The following is a 17337-nucleotide window of genomic DNA, read 5'->3' on the forward strand; positions in this document are numbered from 1 at the left end:
GAGGATCCGGGTTTAAAGCCGGCCCAGGCAAGAAAGTCCCTGAGACTCTTATCTCCAATAAACCACTAGAAAACCGGAAGTGGCGCTGTGGCTCAAGTGGTAGAGGTGAGGGACAGCCTTCAGGCTCAGGGTTCAAGCTCCATGACGGACAAGAAAAAGTGTTCTCTTCCTTTTTTGCCTTTCCCCATATCTCTGTATTTAGCAGGTAAGGGTGAGTGGTCAGGACTAGATATGTGAATCTCTTGGAGTTTGTGACTGAAATCTAAACATTCAGTTTCAGTACCATACAGTTGAGCAGTAAAAAGAGCAGTAAAGAACAACCTTAGGATTGTCTTAAACTGTGATAATAACAAATTACTTCTTCATATAAATGATATGCAGATTTTTTGTTCATTTGTTTGTTTGTTTTTTACTTAACTACTTAAGTAAACAATAATTAGAAAGCTGGGCTCCGGTGGCTCATGCCTATAATCCTAGTTACTCAGGGGCTGAGATCTGAGGATCACAGTTCAAAGCCAGCCCAGGCAGGAAAGTCTGTGAGACTCTTATCTTCAATAAACCAGCCGAAAACCATAAGTGGGGCTGTGGCTCAAGGGGTAGAAGGCTCGCCTTGATCTGAAGAGCTGAGGGATAGCACTCAAGCCCGAGTTCAAGCCCCATGACCAACAAAAAAAAAAAGAAAATAATAATAATAATAATTAGAATGGGCATTTTGTGACACTTTTTATTCTAAGGTAGCCATTTAAAGACAAAGAGATACCGAGTATAGTCAATAGAAATAAAATTACAAACTAAAATCATATACCAGGTTAAACAAAAAGAACAGAGCAAGACATTTTCCCATTATGTTGACTGAGAAGGTTACGAATGGCAGAATAATATGGCAAGATTGGGTTAATCTTTCAAATAAGGTTACAGTGAGCATGAACAACTCTAAATGTTCTGCCATATTCTTAAAATAAATTCATGTGAAGAACATGTTTTTACTATGTCATTTAACTCATTAGCATTTTTCTTCCAAGAAATTTAAGTTTCAGATATCCAGGACAGGAATTTTGAAAACGTCTCTCATCCTTAGACTGAAGGAGGCTAAGAAGTCAACATTTAAAAAAAAATTCTTTGTGGATTTAAGGAAGTGTTTTTTCTTAAAAGTGAAGACTCATGCTGGACTCCAGTGGCTCATGCCTATAATCCTAGCTACTCAGGAAGCTGAGAGTTGAGAATCAGGGTTCAAAGCCAGCTAGGGAAGGAAAGTCCAGGAGACTCTTATCTCCCATAAACCACTAGAAAACTGGAAGTGGTGCTGTGGCTCAAGTGGTAGAGCGCTCGCCTTGAGCTGAAGAGCTGAGGAACAGTGCCCAAGCCCAGAGTTCAAGCCCCACGACTGACCAAAAAAAAAAAAAAAAAAAAAAGTGAAAACTCATGATTTTCAAACTGTCAGAAGTGAATTAAAAAAAGTAAATACTACATAAGTCATTAATGGCAAATAAGCCCCTATCCTCTAAGATTACAACTCCATGGGGAGGAAAAAAGGAGCAGAAAGTAATGCCTTTAGATACTTTTTATTGTCCAAACCCATCAAAACTTTAGAATTACTTCAATCCTCAAATCAATAGAAAGTAGATGAGGGATGATAGAAGATATATCTGGGATTAATTAACCTAAAATGAAGCCTAAGAAGTTTAATAGCTAAATGTCTATAACAATTCTCCTCCTATATCCCACTGCAAGAGAATTTGTAAATTAAGTTTTCAACGTGGAGCTCTGACAGCCAGCTGCCACAACTAAGATACATACTTTATGCCATGAAGACAACTTTGTGACAAAATGTCTTTCATGTGTATAGGAAGACCTATTTCATTTTTAAATGTCCTATATTTACATAGAATCTCAGATAAGTCTTCCATTAGTCAGATCCACACCCGGACTGTTGTTAACTTTGGTGGCAGTTAACATTGGTTCTATTTTTAATTTCTTAGACATAATTAGTTCCACCAACGATGAATATGTAGGTGGGTGATGGGAGATGTCTTAACTATTAAATATGTCAATCATTCCTTATGTGAACTTCACTTCTGAATCTTGGGATTCATTCTTCTGTCTCTTGACAGATGGACAGCTTTCACATAGAACAAAGACAATATGTTTTTCCCTCCTTATTGACATGGGGTCCTAGATTCACAAATCCTATATTCTAATCTGCCTCCCACTTTTTAAAACAGTTTATCCTACATAAAAATACATGATATTGTATTCAGAAAATATTTAATGTCTACTGTCTCACTTTATAAGAGTAACCCCTTCTTTAATTTAACCTTGTTACATAAGTTAATTACACTTATAATTAAAATATAGTATACCAAATCTCGCAATATAACTTCTTAAAGTTCCAATTAGAACTTTAATATATTCATGAAAATAATTAGGTTTGCTCTGTTTTTCTAATAATGTTTTTCATGATTGTTGGAAATAAAGGCAGTAGTAGATATTTTCAAGACAAGGCATCTGACCCAGAATCCATGTTCTTAAGGAGCTTGCTTACACAATGAATTAAAGGCTTATGACAAAGTCTAAGTCCTTAGACAAATAGGAAAGGCAAACAGGACATTAGAAGGAATTCAACTAGTAGGGAGAATGGAGGACCACAATGAAATGATGGATTAACTTAAATAAGCAAAAAAAAAAAAAAAAACCAACTGTGTGCCAGAAAGCACATAACTAGAGAATCCTTCCTACCACAATAGTACACTGCAGGTGGGGATGAGCAAGGCTCTTTTCTAAAATCAAAGTAATCCTAATAGGTCCATTTATTAAAATTTCCCAATAATTAAACTTAGATAATATCCTGTTTACTGTTATAGTACTCAACTAACAACTAATTGAATGAGGGGCCCATACAGTAAGAAGATAAAATACTTGTTGTACCTGTTTGGGGTATCTGCCCAACAAACACTTGATCTTGCTTTCACTGTATTTTGTGCTTCAGAGTCACTTCCTTGAGCTTGGATTGATGAATGCGTTTGTCACATAAATTAAGATTGATTTTATTGTTGCTCTCTCTTTAATGATTTCACATTTATGTTTAAGAAACCCTTGTATCAAATCTAGAGTGAGGATTTTAATAGGAAACTAAAAGCCAGATCTTAGAAGTAAAGCTCCATACTTGACTATATTTACAACCCTCACTAGACCTAGATATTACATACTTTAGAATCAAAGACAATATAGCATTAAAAAAAAAAGTAGCTGTGCTGGGTACAGGTGGCTCATGGCTGTAATCCTAGCCACTCAGGAGGCTGAAATCTGAGGATCACAGTTCAAATCCAGCCCGGGCAGGAAAGTCCATGAAACTCTTATCTCCAATAAACCACCAGAAAACCAGAAGTGGCACAGTAGCTCAAATGGTAAAGCACTCACCTTGAGCTGAAAAACTGTGGGGTTGGACCCAGGCCCAGACTTCAAGCCCCAGCACTGACATACAAAAACAAACAATAAAAACTAAAAATAACATAGCTTGACTGAAAGGATAGTTATGAAGAAATTTTGTTCTTCACCTTTATTTTTTGAAAGATATTGAAGTTAATTTACATATTGTCTTGTAAAGAAGACTGTTCAAATAATATTTTCATTTTTAGCTTCTTCCTGGTAGAATTCATGTTATGCCACCAAAAATGTATGACAACTTAGCACAGGAAAAACAGAGAAACAGGTCATCATTTGAACTTCTTCAAACCATGTTCCTTGATACAGGCTACAAAAAAATTCTCTGAATTTACTGTGAAGTCAGTACTAAAACCCTCATTCCAAAAGTGAGTGCCCACTTTGTATTCAGAGGAAAGAATGTCCTCATCTTTGAAGAATTAAGGACATACAAAAAAATGTGAACAAATAGACATTGCTAAAATTCTTTTCTGTGTTGAATGAAGTGAGAGAAGCTACCATTTCCCTTGGCAAGGATGGAAAAGCCATTGGGTGTGTCAACAGGCATTGCCACCTACTTGTGCCATCTAACCATCATTTAAAAAATTATATTAAGTGGGATGCGAAGTTGGCTCAGTGGTAGAGTGCTTGCCTTGCATACATGAGGCCCTGGGTTCGATTCCTCAGCACCACATACACAGAAAAAGCCAGAAGTGGTGCTGTGGTTCAAGTGATAGGGCACTAGCCTTGAGCTGAAGAGCTGAGGGACAGCGCCCAGGCCCAGAGTTCAGGCCCCACGAGTGACAAATATATATATATATATATGTGTATATATATATATATACATATATATATGTATATATATATACACACATACATATACATATATAAAGTGAAGTATGTGAGGCCTAGAGAGAGAAAGGTTTATGATTTTCCTCATATGTGGAAGCTAGAATGTGTTTATAAATATATAAATAAATGTGTTTTTTAATACAAATTTATTAACTGAAATACAGTAGATTCAAAGGAAAACCTAAATAGTATACTTAGAAAGGCAATGTTGAATGTCTACAAAATATAAACAGAACATTGGTATTTTACGGAAGTGAGGTGGTATCAAGTTCAGAGGGGTAGACTAATGAAGAGGAGAAGAAGAGGAGAAGACAGTCAAGGATTTAATGCATATTCCATAAAATTGAGAAAAGTGAGAGAGGAGGGTGGGCTGGGAGGGATGGGTGCGTATTGAACAAGCTACATCTGTTTTGTTAAAAGAATACCTACTTTAAAGTACTTAAATTTTCCTTTTTATTTATTATTTTTATTTATTATTACTAGATTGCCCCTGCTGTCCAGTAATATTTTCATACAATTTTCCATTTCTTCTTTAAATTTAGAATAAAAATATGTTTCCTTGAATCTATGAGTTTTCTGTAAGTTCTTAAGGAACTCTTAACTTGCAAAAGTTATAATAATTGTGATTGTTTAGTTTCCTTATTTTATGTACTTTGCCAACACAAACTTAGAAATAAATGAGAAAAATCATTTTTCTGCACATCCTCCACCCACAGTTGTCCTGTATTTCTCCTCTAAGCTTCCTTATTCTTAAGTTAAATATTGTGTGTGTGTGTGTGTGTGTGTGTGTGTGTGTGTGTGTGTGTGTGTGTGTGTGTGTGTGTGTGTGTGTGTCCTGGGGCTTGAACTCAGGACCTTAGTTATTTTACACAAATTATATAAAATCTAGAGGAATCCCAATGTACTTCAATCTAGAAGTTTAAGAAAAAAATCCACTGTTCCTTTCGTGTATAGCATTGCATTGTTCACATCCAAATTTTTATTTAGAGAAAAATAGAATATAGGTAAACATACTCTATTGCAAACATGTCTATATTTAGAAAAGAATGGGGTTTTCCTTCTCTGATATCTGCAATCCTTGATTGAAAACTTTGCTCGAGAGAGCAGAGAAAAAAATTCAAAGCACCTATTGTGATAAATGATGCATGACAAAATAGCATTTAAACAGTTATCAGATCTAGAGGAATCCAGCAGTGACTAAGTGCAAAAAACATGGGAGTTTCTACTCTTAATTCCGTTGACAAAAATGACAAAATATGGTTCTTTCTTATAATGACAGGGAGAAATTGGAAACCTGAGAACATAAAATATATTGTTGTTCCAAAAGAAAGATGACGTTCACATGTATTATAGTTCAGATTGGCAGTTTTATTTGAAAAGGGTCTCTGGATATTAGTTTTGAGAATGGGGAAGGAAAAAAACATAGCAGGAAGAAAGGAGAAAGACAATAGCTTGAACATGGTGGACTGTCTCAAGGCTAATTTGAAATACAGCTATTATCACCAGGGAAGATCAAGAAGGCAAATGTATTTTTTAAACAGGATGCCAAAAGAATGTTGTTAGCACATTTGTAAATTTCCAGTTCTTTCTTACTACTCATTTTCAACCACCCAAACAAATCAGTTTAAACACAACTTCTTTTTCCTAATGTCTTTTGAAGCATCACTGCAGTCAAGTAACCATCTGCTGCAAATACAAATAGAACCACGTTCAAGAATTATATTACTCAGCCTTCCTAGGCGAAGTTCTTACGTGCAAGCTGTTCTTGTCAAAATCAGAACCATTGTGATGATGCATCTTAATATTCAATCAGACTTTAAGTAAAGAGTGACAAAAGTCCACATATGGGCGGCAGCTGTTTCCTCAGTAAATATTTTCTCACTTATTGAATGGTGGCTTATGGTACTTTAGGATATATTCCATCAGACATTTCATCCTGAACTGCCTGAGGACTATGAAAGTAATAGCAAGAATGAATGTTCATATTTCAAATCTTTGTTGTGAGTTACCTCTTCACAAACACCAGCTCTTCTAGTTAAAGTAGTACAATATGCCACCCATTTGAATATACTGGCCCAGGACTCGCTAGTGAGATGATAAATTTATAAGGGTCTGTGTTGATTTTGTTCTTCACCCTCTAATAATACCACCATGTTTGTAATTTAAAGACATTTCTTTTCTGCATTGATTTTGTAAAGGTCTGGGCAAAGTCGATGAGGATATGAATGATTATAGTTTACAAATAGTAAAATATTTTAAAAGATTAATGAGTCTATTATCTAAAGAGATCTTATAAGATAAAAGCTCTTTTAACCAATAAAGTGTCTTGAAAACTTGAAATAAACATGGATTATTAACCCTATAATATTAGGTTTACATATCAGTAATTATTGAGAATAAAATTAGGGTCTGAACTAACAAGAGAATTCTGACCAATCCAAGGTTTTAGTAGTGCTCTAGAATGTATATTACACTTCTATAACCTATAAATACTTTACTGGACATATTCATGGAAACAGTGTATCTTTCAATCTGTTTGTGAAGGTTGCTAACTACAAGCTCCCTTGCTAAAAATTAGAAATCCTCTTGTCTTTAACCTCAAAGTATCCTGAGGCTCTTCAATGATCACAAAGCAATTCTTGGGAGTGGAGAAGATTGTTTACGTCTTAGGTCAGGCCGGCAATATCGATCTGCTAAGGAACTGGTATTCCCCAGCTTCTGAATGATAATTTATAGTCTTTCTTCCTTCCTGCATGTAGGTGCTAAAACCAACATTTAATTATTTTTGAGTTTGCTGTCTTACTTTACAAAAATGTCTTGTCAGATTTTGACTTTATTTTTTTGGCTATGAAAATGTTTGAGGACTAAATGTAATAAAAAAATTTCTTACCCTGCTATTGGATCTACTGCTATTGCCTTCGGGTTGTGAAGTTCCAGGTCAATCAAAGTGACACACACAGACCCATTGTAGTTACAAACAAAGATCCGGTCACTGGCATGATCCACAAAATACAGATTTCTGCTGATCCAGTCAATCGCCATTTGTTCCACATCTGAAAACATCCATACAGAATTATTGAATTACGGAAGAAATGCTAGCATCATAAACCAAAGAGCACATAAAACTAATGAAATGATATCACTTGATACTGCAAAAGCAGTACCTTCACATGAAAATATTTTTCTGTGCAGAAACAAGTGACTTTCTTTCTTTTAAAAAATATTGTCAATGTGATGTACAAAGGGGTTACAGTTATATATCAGAGATGATAATGCTTTCTATAATGTTGGAAATACTCCCTATGTCCACTGTCATACAAAACAAGTCACTACCTGAATATGTTTAATGAACGCTTCACATGTAGTTAGTATTAAGGTCATGTAAATTAGTTACATTTAAATTCAAATAACAGAAGTAACTAGTAGCTATTGTGGATGATGTAGCTCTAAAAAAAGTATTTGTATCTGATTTGAGATTGTTACTTTGATCAGGCATATGCATTGTGGTATTGAATGACAATTGGTAGATATTTGTCTTGCAAAAACAATAACCCAAAGATTGTATTTCTGTTACTCTAGAAGAGATTGTGCATTATTTTCAATTTAACTTGTTTTGTTTTTTATTATCCTTAAGTAGTTGTGCATAGGAGTGGCCAGTTAACACAACAGTTTATGAGTAAAATACATCTTGATCAATGTCACCCCTTTCATCATTATCACCCATCCCTTCCCTATCCACTCTTTCCTTCACTACTCTTAATTTTGTAGGAGACACATTAGATTCATATATATATATGTATATATATATATATATATACTTATATATATTATTGTAAAGAAACTGTACAGAGTGGTTACAGTTACATGAGTAAGATAATGAGTACATTTCTTATCGAGCATTGTTACCCCCTCCTTTGTTTTTCCCCTACCATCCCTTCCCTCCCTACCTCCTCAACTCCTCCCTCCCCCTCACCCCAAAGTTGTAAAGTTCATTTTCCACATGGTGTCTTGTACATCTCATTGTTACCATGGGTCAACCTGTATCCTTGTTTGTTATTCCCCTTCCCCTTCCCAAATTAGAAAAATATGTATACAAGATGCAGGGCACCACAATCAAATACAGTGACAACAGGAGTTATACCATGGGGGAATAACATACAAAAGAAACAAAAGAAATCACAAAGTACACTATATGTACATTAAGAAGAACAGCAACAAATATAAAACCTCTTGTGTCTGTATCTTGGGGTTCATTTCACTTAGCATCATCTTATATGGTCATATGTACATAGCTTTTGACCTTTTCTGCTTGCCTGGTAAGGTTATCCTAGATGTATACTAGTTATTGCAAATAAAGGAAACCATAGGACCTGTTTGTCTGGGTCTGACTTGCTTCACTTCATATAATTTTTTCATTCCATTTCCTAACAAATGAGGAATGGGGTGGTGTCATTCTTCCTGATGGAGGCATATAATTCCTATAATATGTGTGTGTGTGTGTGTGTGTGTGTGTGTGTGTGTATCACATTTTTTTGATCCATTAATCTACTGAGGGGCATTTGGGTTGGTTCCACATCTTAACCATGGTGAACGATGCTGTGATAAGCATAGTTGTACTGGTAGCTTCAGTATGGCCTTGTTTGTGTTCTTTGGAATAAATGCCCAAATTTGGGATTGCTGGGTCATGAGGGAGATCTATATGTCGTCTTTTGAGGGACTTCCATACTGATTTCCAGAGTGATTGAACACGTTTATACTCGCACCAACAATACAGTAGGGTTCTTGACTACATTTTCCCCTCTTTGTCCACTTCATCTTTCTACTAACTTAACTCTACCCTATCTCTTTTGAGTACTCACTTACTGGTATCTTACTTTGATAATCTTTGCCTTTCTAAGGAATTATACTATTTGAGTAGGTCGTGGGGCCTGAACTCTGGGCCTGGGTACTGTCTGTCAGCTCTTCAGCTCAAGGCTAGAGCTCTGTAACTTGATCCAAAACGTCACTTCCGGTTTTCTAAGTGGTTTATTGGAGATAAGACTCTCCTGGGCTTTTTGCTCTGGCTGGCTTGCACTGGGATCCTCAGATCTCAGCCTCCTGAGTTGCTAGGATTACAGGCGTGAGCCACGGGTGCCCGGCTATTTGAGTGTTTTTATGTCTAATCTAAAAATCTTACTAAAATTATTTCTCAGAGACTTAATCCTCAATTTCTACTAAAGCTCCTTATCAATACCACTCCATAATGCTAGAAATGATTCATTTCATGTTTTTTTTCAATGTTTTCTTTTTTTTATTTTTATTTTTTTATTGTGAGAATACCATACAGAGGAGTTACAATTACATGGGCAAGATATCAAGTACATTTCTTTTTTTTTTTTTCATTCCCAATTATTTTCTTTTTTTTAAATTTTAATTTATTTTTTATTGTGAAAATACTGTACAGAGGGGTTGCAATAACATGGGCAAGATAATGAATACATTTCTTATCAAGCATTGTTGCCTCCTCTTTTGTTTCTCCTTCCCATCCCTTCCCATTCTCCACCTTCCGCCCCCCCCCCCCCCCCCCCCCGTCCCCCCTATCCTCCCCGTCCCCCCCAAAGTTGTAAAGTTCGTTTTCGACATAATGACTGGTACTTCTCATTGTTGCAACGGGTCCACCTATATCCTTATATAAACGACTTAAAAAAAAAAAACAAAAAAAAACAGGGAGGAGACGCTGGGAATGTGGCTCAGTGGTAGAGCGCTTGCCTTGCATGCCTGAGGCCTTGGGTTCGATTCCTCAGCACCACAAAAGCAAAAAGAAAAAAGTTCTAGTACATTTCTTATCAAGCATTGTTGCCGCCTCTTTGTTTCCCTTCCCATCCTTTCTCATACTCCTCTCACCTCCTCCCTCCCACCAAAGTTGTAAAGTTCGTTTTTCAACATAAGACACAACAACTTATACATCTCATTGTTGCAATGGGTCCACCTGCATCCCTATTTAAATGATTTGTTTTTTCCCCTCCCCTCCACAAATTATACTGACATCAAATACAGTAAAAGCAAGGGTTATACCCTGGGGGAGGAACATAGAAAGCAACATAGAAATCATCTTATAAATATGTTAGAAACAATTGCATGAAAGAAAAAAAAAACATTTAAAACATTTAAATACACTTATCTTGGGGTTCATTCCCTTAACATCAACTTATCTGACCTTTTCTGCTTGATTCAGACATATACTAGTTATTGCAAAGAAGGGAAACCATGGGACCTATGTTTTCATATCTTAGCAATGGTAAATAATGCTGCAATAAACATAGTTGTGCTGGTAGCTTTAGTATGGTCTTGTTTGTGATCATTTGGGGAAATACCCAAAAGTGGGATTGCTGGGTCATAGGGGAGCTCTATGTGGAGTCTTTTGAGGAACCTCCATACTGCTTTCTAAAGTGGTTGAACAAGGTTACACTCCCACCAACAATGCAGTAGGGTTCACTCCAGCATCTGTTGCTATTAGAGTTCTTGATTTTTGCCATTCTAACTGGGGTGACGTGGTATCTCAATGTTGTTTTGATTTGCATTTCTTTTATGGCTAGAGAGGTTGAGCATTTCTTCATGTGTCTATTTACCTTCCTTCTTTCATCTTCAGAGAAGTTTCTCTTTAAGTCTTTAGCTCACTTATTTATTGGGCTGTTGTTTCTTTGAAGATCTGTTGTTGGGGGATTTAAATTTTTGAGTTCCAGGTATATCTTAGATATGAGACCCTTGTCCGTTGTATGGCTAGTGAAGATCTTCTCCCAATCTGTGGGTTTTCTATTGATCTTGCTAGCTATGTCCTTTGCCATGAAGAAGCTCTGCAATTTCATGCAATCCCATTTGTCTAACCTTTCTTTGATTTGTTGTGTTTCTGGGTCTCTATTAAGAAAATGTGGGCCTGTGCCAAGGAGACCTAGCATTTCTCCTATTCCATCCTGTAATGTTTTCAGAGTATCTGCTTTGACTCCAAGGTCTTTGATCCATTTGGAGTTGATTCTGGTGCAGGGTAATATATAAGGATCTAGCTTTAGTTTTCTGCAAGTAGTTAACCAATTTTGCCAGCACCATCTACTGAAGAGGCTGTCTTTCTTCCATTCTATTTTTTTAGCTCCCTTATCGAAGATTAGATGGCTGTAGGTCTGTAGGTTCATTTCTGGGTTTTCAATTCTATTCCATTGGTCCTGAGGTCTGTTCTTGTGCCAGTACCAAGCTGTTTTGTTTACTATGGCTTTGTAGTAGAGTTTGAAAATTGGTATTGATATTCCTCCAGCACTGTTCTTTCTGTTAAGGGTCGTTTTGCTATTCAGGGTCTTTTATTGTTCCATATGAATTTTTGGATTGCATCTTCTATTTCCTTGAAGAATGAGGTTGGAATATTGATAGGTATAGCATTGAATTTTAGATAGCCTTGACATTTTCACGATGTTGATCTTTCCAATCCAAGAGCATGGGAGTTTTTGCCACTTTGTAAGTTCTGTTTTCAGTTCATGTTGTTTTTAAATGAAAATTATGTTAACTTTTGAAAATTATGCAGTCCCTCCTTTTTTAAAAATTTACTTGCATTTTGTTGTAAAAGTGCTGTACAGAGGAGTTACAGTTATATAAGTAAGCTAATAAGTACATTTCTTATTGAACATTGCTATCTACTCCTTCGTTTTTCTCCCACAATCCCTGCCCTCCCTTCCCCCACCCCAGAAATTGTAAAGTTAATTTCCAACATAGTGTCTTGTGATTATCACTGTTGTATGGGTCACTGTTTGTACCCATTTCACCATTTTGTGTTTCCCCTTCCCTTCCCCAAATCAGATAAACATATATACAAGATTCAGGGTACCAGAATTAAAAACAGTGACTATCAGGGATAAACCAAAGAATGTAAAATTATAAAATAAAATAAAGTGATATAGTACACTGAGAACAACAACAACAACAACAACAAACTCTTGTTTCCATATCTTGGAGTTCATTTCAATTAACATCATTTTATATGTTCATATGTATATAGATATTGAGCTATTGTGATCCTCTGCTAGTACTATCCTGGATATTTACTAATTATTACAAATGGAGTTTCTATTTCTTTGGTTCTGGCTTACTTCACTTAATATGTTTTTTTTTTCCATTTGTAAGGGAATGGGGTGATGTCATTTTTTTCTGATGGAAACATGTAATTCCACTGTATATATATATACTACAGTTTCTTGATCCATTCATCTATTGAGGGGCATCTGGGTTGATTCCATGTCTTGGCTATGGTAAATAATGTTGAAATGAAAATAGTTGTCTTGGTAGATTTGGTGTTTTCTTGCTTGTGATCCTTTTGGTAAATGCCCAGGAAGGGGATTACTGGATCATAGGCGAGTTCTATGTTTAGTCTTTTGAGGAAACTCAATACTGCTTTCCAGAGTGCTTGAACCGATTTGCATTCCCACCAAATGAGTGACTGTGTTCCCTTTTGGCCATATCCACTCTAGCATCTATTATTATTTGTTTTCTTTATAATGGCCATTCTAAATGGGGTGAGTTGGAATTTCAGTGTGGTTTTGATTTGCATTTCTTTTATGGTCAGACATGTTGAACATTTCTTCATATATCTATTGGATATTCTTATTTTCTCTTCAGGGTAGTCTCTTCTTAATTTTTTAGCCCACTTATTAGTGGAGTGGTTGTTTTAAGGGGGTTAATTGTTTGAGCTTTATGTATATTTTTGACATAAAGCCCAAATCTATCATATAGCTAGTAAAGATCTTCTCCCAATCTGTGAGCTTTCTATTGATCTTGCTTGCTATGTCCTTTGCCATGCAGAAGCTCTGCAGTTTAATTTAGTCTTCCTTTTAATTCAACCTTCCAGATTAATTCAGCCTTCCTTTGATTTGTTTTGGTTTTTGGATCTTTATTTATGCAGTTTTGACCTGTGCCAAAGAGCTCTATTATATGTCTTATCCCTTCCTGTAATATTTTCAGGGTCTGTGCTTTTACCTCAAGGTCTTTTATCCATTTTGAGTTGAGTCTGATGCAGGGTGATATATAAGAATCTAACTTCAGTTTTCTACATGTGTATAGTCAATTCTGCCTCTCCTTTTATATGGGGAATATTACTGAAGATATTGAATGGTTGAAACCACTAATAGTAATAATCTGTGTTTACTGTGCTCTTCCCTATGATGATGACAATTTATTTATAAATTAGTCAAATAAAAAAACCAACAAACAACAAGAAAATAAGCATACTTACTTTTCTAGTTTAAACCCTTGCCCTCTCTTGCAGGAACTTTTCTAAGACTCTTTTTACTTTTCAATCCTAGGATAAAAATACTCCTGTAACCATTTCTTTATTTTTTATACTTTTGTATTGTAAAAATACTGTACAGAGGGATTACAGTTACATAAACAAGGTAATGAGTACATTTTCCTATGGAACATCATTGCCTCCTCCTTTGTTTTTCCCCTTCCTTTCCTTCCCACTTCCCCAACTCCCCCCCCCCACCCAAGTTGTAAAGATCATTTTCAACATAGTGTCTTGTACATCTCATTGTTACAATAGGTCAACCTGTATCCCTATTTAAGCATTTTTTCCCTTCCTCTACCCAAACTAAAGAATTATATATACAAGATGCAGGGCACCAGAATCAAATACAGTGAAAACAGGAGTTACACCATGGGGGGAGGAACATACAAAGAAACAAAAAATCATATAGTACATTATAAATATGTTAGAAACAATAGTAAGAAAGAAAAAATATTTGTGTCCCTATCTTGGGTTCATTTCACTTAACATCATCTTATATTTTCACATGTACATAGCTTTTGACCTTTTCTGCTTGTTCCAGAGCTCCCCTATGACTCAGCAATCCCATTTTTGGGCATTTACCCAAAGATCACAAACAAGGCCTTACTAAGGCTACCAGCAAAACTATGTTTATCTCTGCATTATTTACCATAGCTAAGATATGGAACCAATTCAGATGTCCCTCAGTTGATGAATGGATCAAGAAAATGTGGCATATCTTATCTATCTATCTATCTATCTATCTATCTATCTATCTATCTATCTATCTATAAATTCTATGACTCCATCAGAAAGAATGATATCGCCCCATTTGTAAGGAAGTGGAAAGACTTGGAAAATATTGTATTAAGTCAAGTAAGCCAGGCACAAAGGAAACACAGATCCCATGGTTTCCTTTATTTGCAATAACTAGTACATGTCCTGTCACCATTTCTTCAGGTGAGCTTCATTTCTTAAAAAGTCTTTCTCTCTCTGTCTCTCTCTGCTTATATTTCTCTTTCTCTCTTAGTTCACATGAAGCTTAACAAATTTGTATGTTTTTCTCTTGTTAATTTGCAAATTCATGTATGCTTAACTAGAAATACTGAGGTTGATAACTGAAAAAAAAAATACTCCTTCTCTCTTAGGTTTTGTTTGCTTGTTTTCAATTTTGAAACTTGTACCTAGACATTTCTCTGATGCGATGCCTCAGACAACTTCCTCAATAACATGTGACTTCAGTGAATGACGTCTCAACAAATACTGGCATGGACACCTGAGTCACCATTATCTTTCATAATGGTAGATTGTCCAAAAAGTGTAAAGAAAGCAGTAAGTTTTTGTGACTTTCTCTCAAGCCCTAGAAAGGTAAATATAAAACAGATACTGCAATTCATTGGAATTCTATGATATTCACTAGGTCATTGATAATAGATGTTTATTTGGGTTTTTTTTTCCTCCTGCACTGCACTTGACAGCTTTTGCAGATCCATAAACATTTACATTTCCCAAACTATAAGAAGATGTCTGATTTTTTATCTTTTTTTTTTCTTATTTGCCCCCAAGTAACCCAGTGCCTTGGATTCTAAAATGTTGCTAACTTTCAGTCTGTAGAAATATGGAAAAGTATCTCTGTTTTGATTTTGAGTCTTTTAACATTGTTATATCAGCTAGAGCTTACTGACCACTGTCTCAAATACCATCTCAAATAACTTGAAATCAGATACAGCAATGTGGGAGACCATTCAATGGCTCATACTGAACATGAAGTTGCTTTAGTGCATGTAATTGTAATCACAGGCAAAAGAGCACTTTGTTAGCACTCACAACTTCTTTCAACTCTTTATCAGTTCAGAAAGATTCTCTTTCACTGAACAATAGCAATTCCTAACAAGTAACCAAGTTGGAATCACTAAAAGAGACTAATTAGCCAAACAGTAACTGGGAAATTGGTTTAGTATTCTTGTTTGTTTTTTAGAAATTCCATTTGTCATTAATATAATTTGTATTATGTTTAAAGAGTTAGTCAAGTGGACCTAAACTTCAACTAAGCAAGCAAATAGACACAGTAATGCTGAGGCTAGGAGAATAAATCTCTAATTACAATGTGCTTTTAAGAAGACAGAAAGATCTCAGAAACAAAATTTCTATTTCCTCTGTTCACTTGTCTCTCCTCCCTATTACTGACACTTAAAAATTAGAATTTCTTTTCACTTTACTATTGTGACAATTTACTTTTGTGCATGATTTTTTGAGATTTTGGTTGTTTCCTGTAAGAGGATAAGAAGACAGCCCTGCCCATTTGAGGAGAAATTTTCCTGCCATACATAAAACTTATCAGTAGAAGAATGTCTTTCCTGGAGCCCAAAGATTCTATAAATTGACCATAGCAGAGAATAGGTTGTATTAAAGGGCATATATACAAAGTTCGGGATTTTTAAAATATTTATATGGGCTCTCAAGCACGTCTTTTTGAAGCTTTTTGCAGCTATAAACTTAAATCTATGATTTTCCAGATCTCAGCATTCTGAGTAGTTAGAATTAAACATGTAAGCTACCAATGATGGCTGTGCTTCCCCCTGCCCTTGTAATTTCATTTTATTTTATTTTTTTGAGAAAGAGTAAACTCTTGTGTAAAAAGAGGTTCACTTGACAGAAATAGACTGATAAGGATTCTAGCAAGGCTAATCTCTTCAAATTATTTTTGACTTCTCTCTGTAGCATTTCTTGCTCTCAGGTAGGAAGGAGATAGATCATACGTCTAGAATAGTCCTAGCAAATGAACAGAATGGTTCAATAGCTATGTACATATGACCATATAAGATGATGCTAAGTGAAATGAACCTCAAAATACGGACACAAGAAATTTATCTTTGTTGATGTTTTAATGGACTACATATCTATATTTTTTCTTGTGTGTGTGTGTGTGTGTGTGTGTGTGTGTGTGTGTGTGTGTGTGTGTGCGTGTGTGTTAACCTGTGGTTTATCCCCTGTCACTGTATTTGATTTTGGTATCCTGGATATTATATATATGTCTATCTCAGTTAGAGAAGGAAAAGGGACCAACAAAATGGTGAGACAAAAGACAAAGAAAGAACCAATGCAACAGTGATACTCATAAGACAATATGTTAGAAATTAACTGTACAACTTGGGGAGGGGTGTGGAAGGAGAGGGAAAGTGGAAGAAAAATGAAGGAGGGGGTAAGAAGTTCAACAAGACATGTACTCACTACCTTACTCATGTAAATGTAACCCCTCTGAACATCATCATGACAATAAAAAATAAATAAAACGCTATCAGATCAGATAAGTCAAATAATTTTAATGGCTAGTTTCCATAGGAAGGTGGGAGGAGGTTAGAGAATATTTCTAAGTTATCTGGCTCTCTTTGGGGTACAGGATTTCTATATTCTATGATCTGACATTGACTCACTCCTACATTTATACATGAATTGAAAACTTCAGCTTCTGTGTGCATGTGTAAGAGTGTGTGTGTGCCCGCATGCTCAGGCACCTGCACGTGTGCACATGCATATTTATGTATATGTGAAGATATCCTGACATCTCAGGTCAGTCACGTTCTGCATCTCAAGTTAAAACTCCTCCATGCAACTTCAAGTTCTCCTCTAAAGTTTCTTCTCCATTCCAGAATGGTATGTCTATTGGTATTGAGATAAGTTACTTCAGGTTTGGAATCAGGTAAGTTGAAGGATAGGTTGATGATTTAGATTGATGGATTGATAGACAGACAGACAGACAGACAGACAGACAGGTAGGTAGG

General features: G+C 35.7%; 1 protein-coding gene and 1 pseudogene across 1 annotated transcript in view; one reads left to right on the forward strand and one right to left on the reverse strand.

Annotated features, from left to right (window-relative positions):
• The window catches only part of Lrp1b (LDL receptor related protein 1B), a 1466647-nt gene that overhangs the window by 875459 nt on the left and 573851 nt on the right, over positions 1-17337 (reverse strand). The window contains 1 exon segment of the mRNA XM_042683428.1: positions 7163-7325. Coding sequence (XP_042539362.1) covers positions 7163-7325 — 163 coding nt within the window.
• Positions 3914-4020, forward strand: LOC122110887 (annotated as a pseudogene).

The sequence above is a fragment of the Dipodomys spectabilis genome, unplaced genomic scaffold (genome assembly GCF_019054845.1).
Source record: "Dipodomys spectabilis isolate Male_0828 unplaced genomic scaffold, ASM1905484v1 ptg000081l, whole genome shotgun sequence".
NCBI lineage: Eukaryota > Metazoa > Chordata > Mammalia > Rodentia > Heteromyidae > Dipodomys > Dipodomys spectabilis.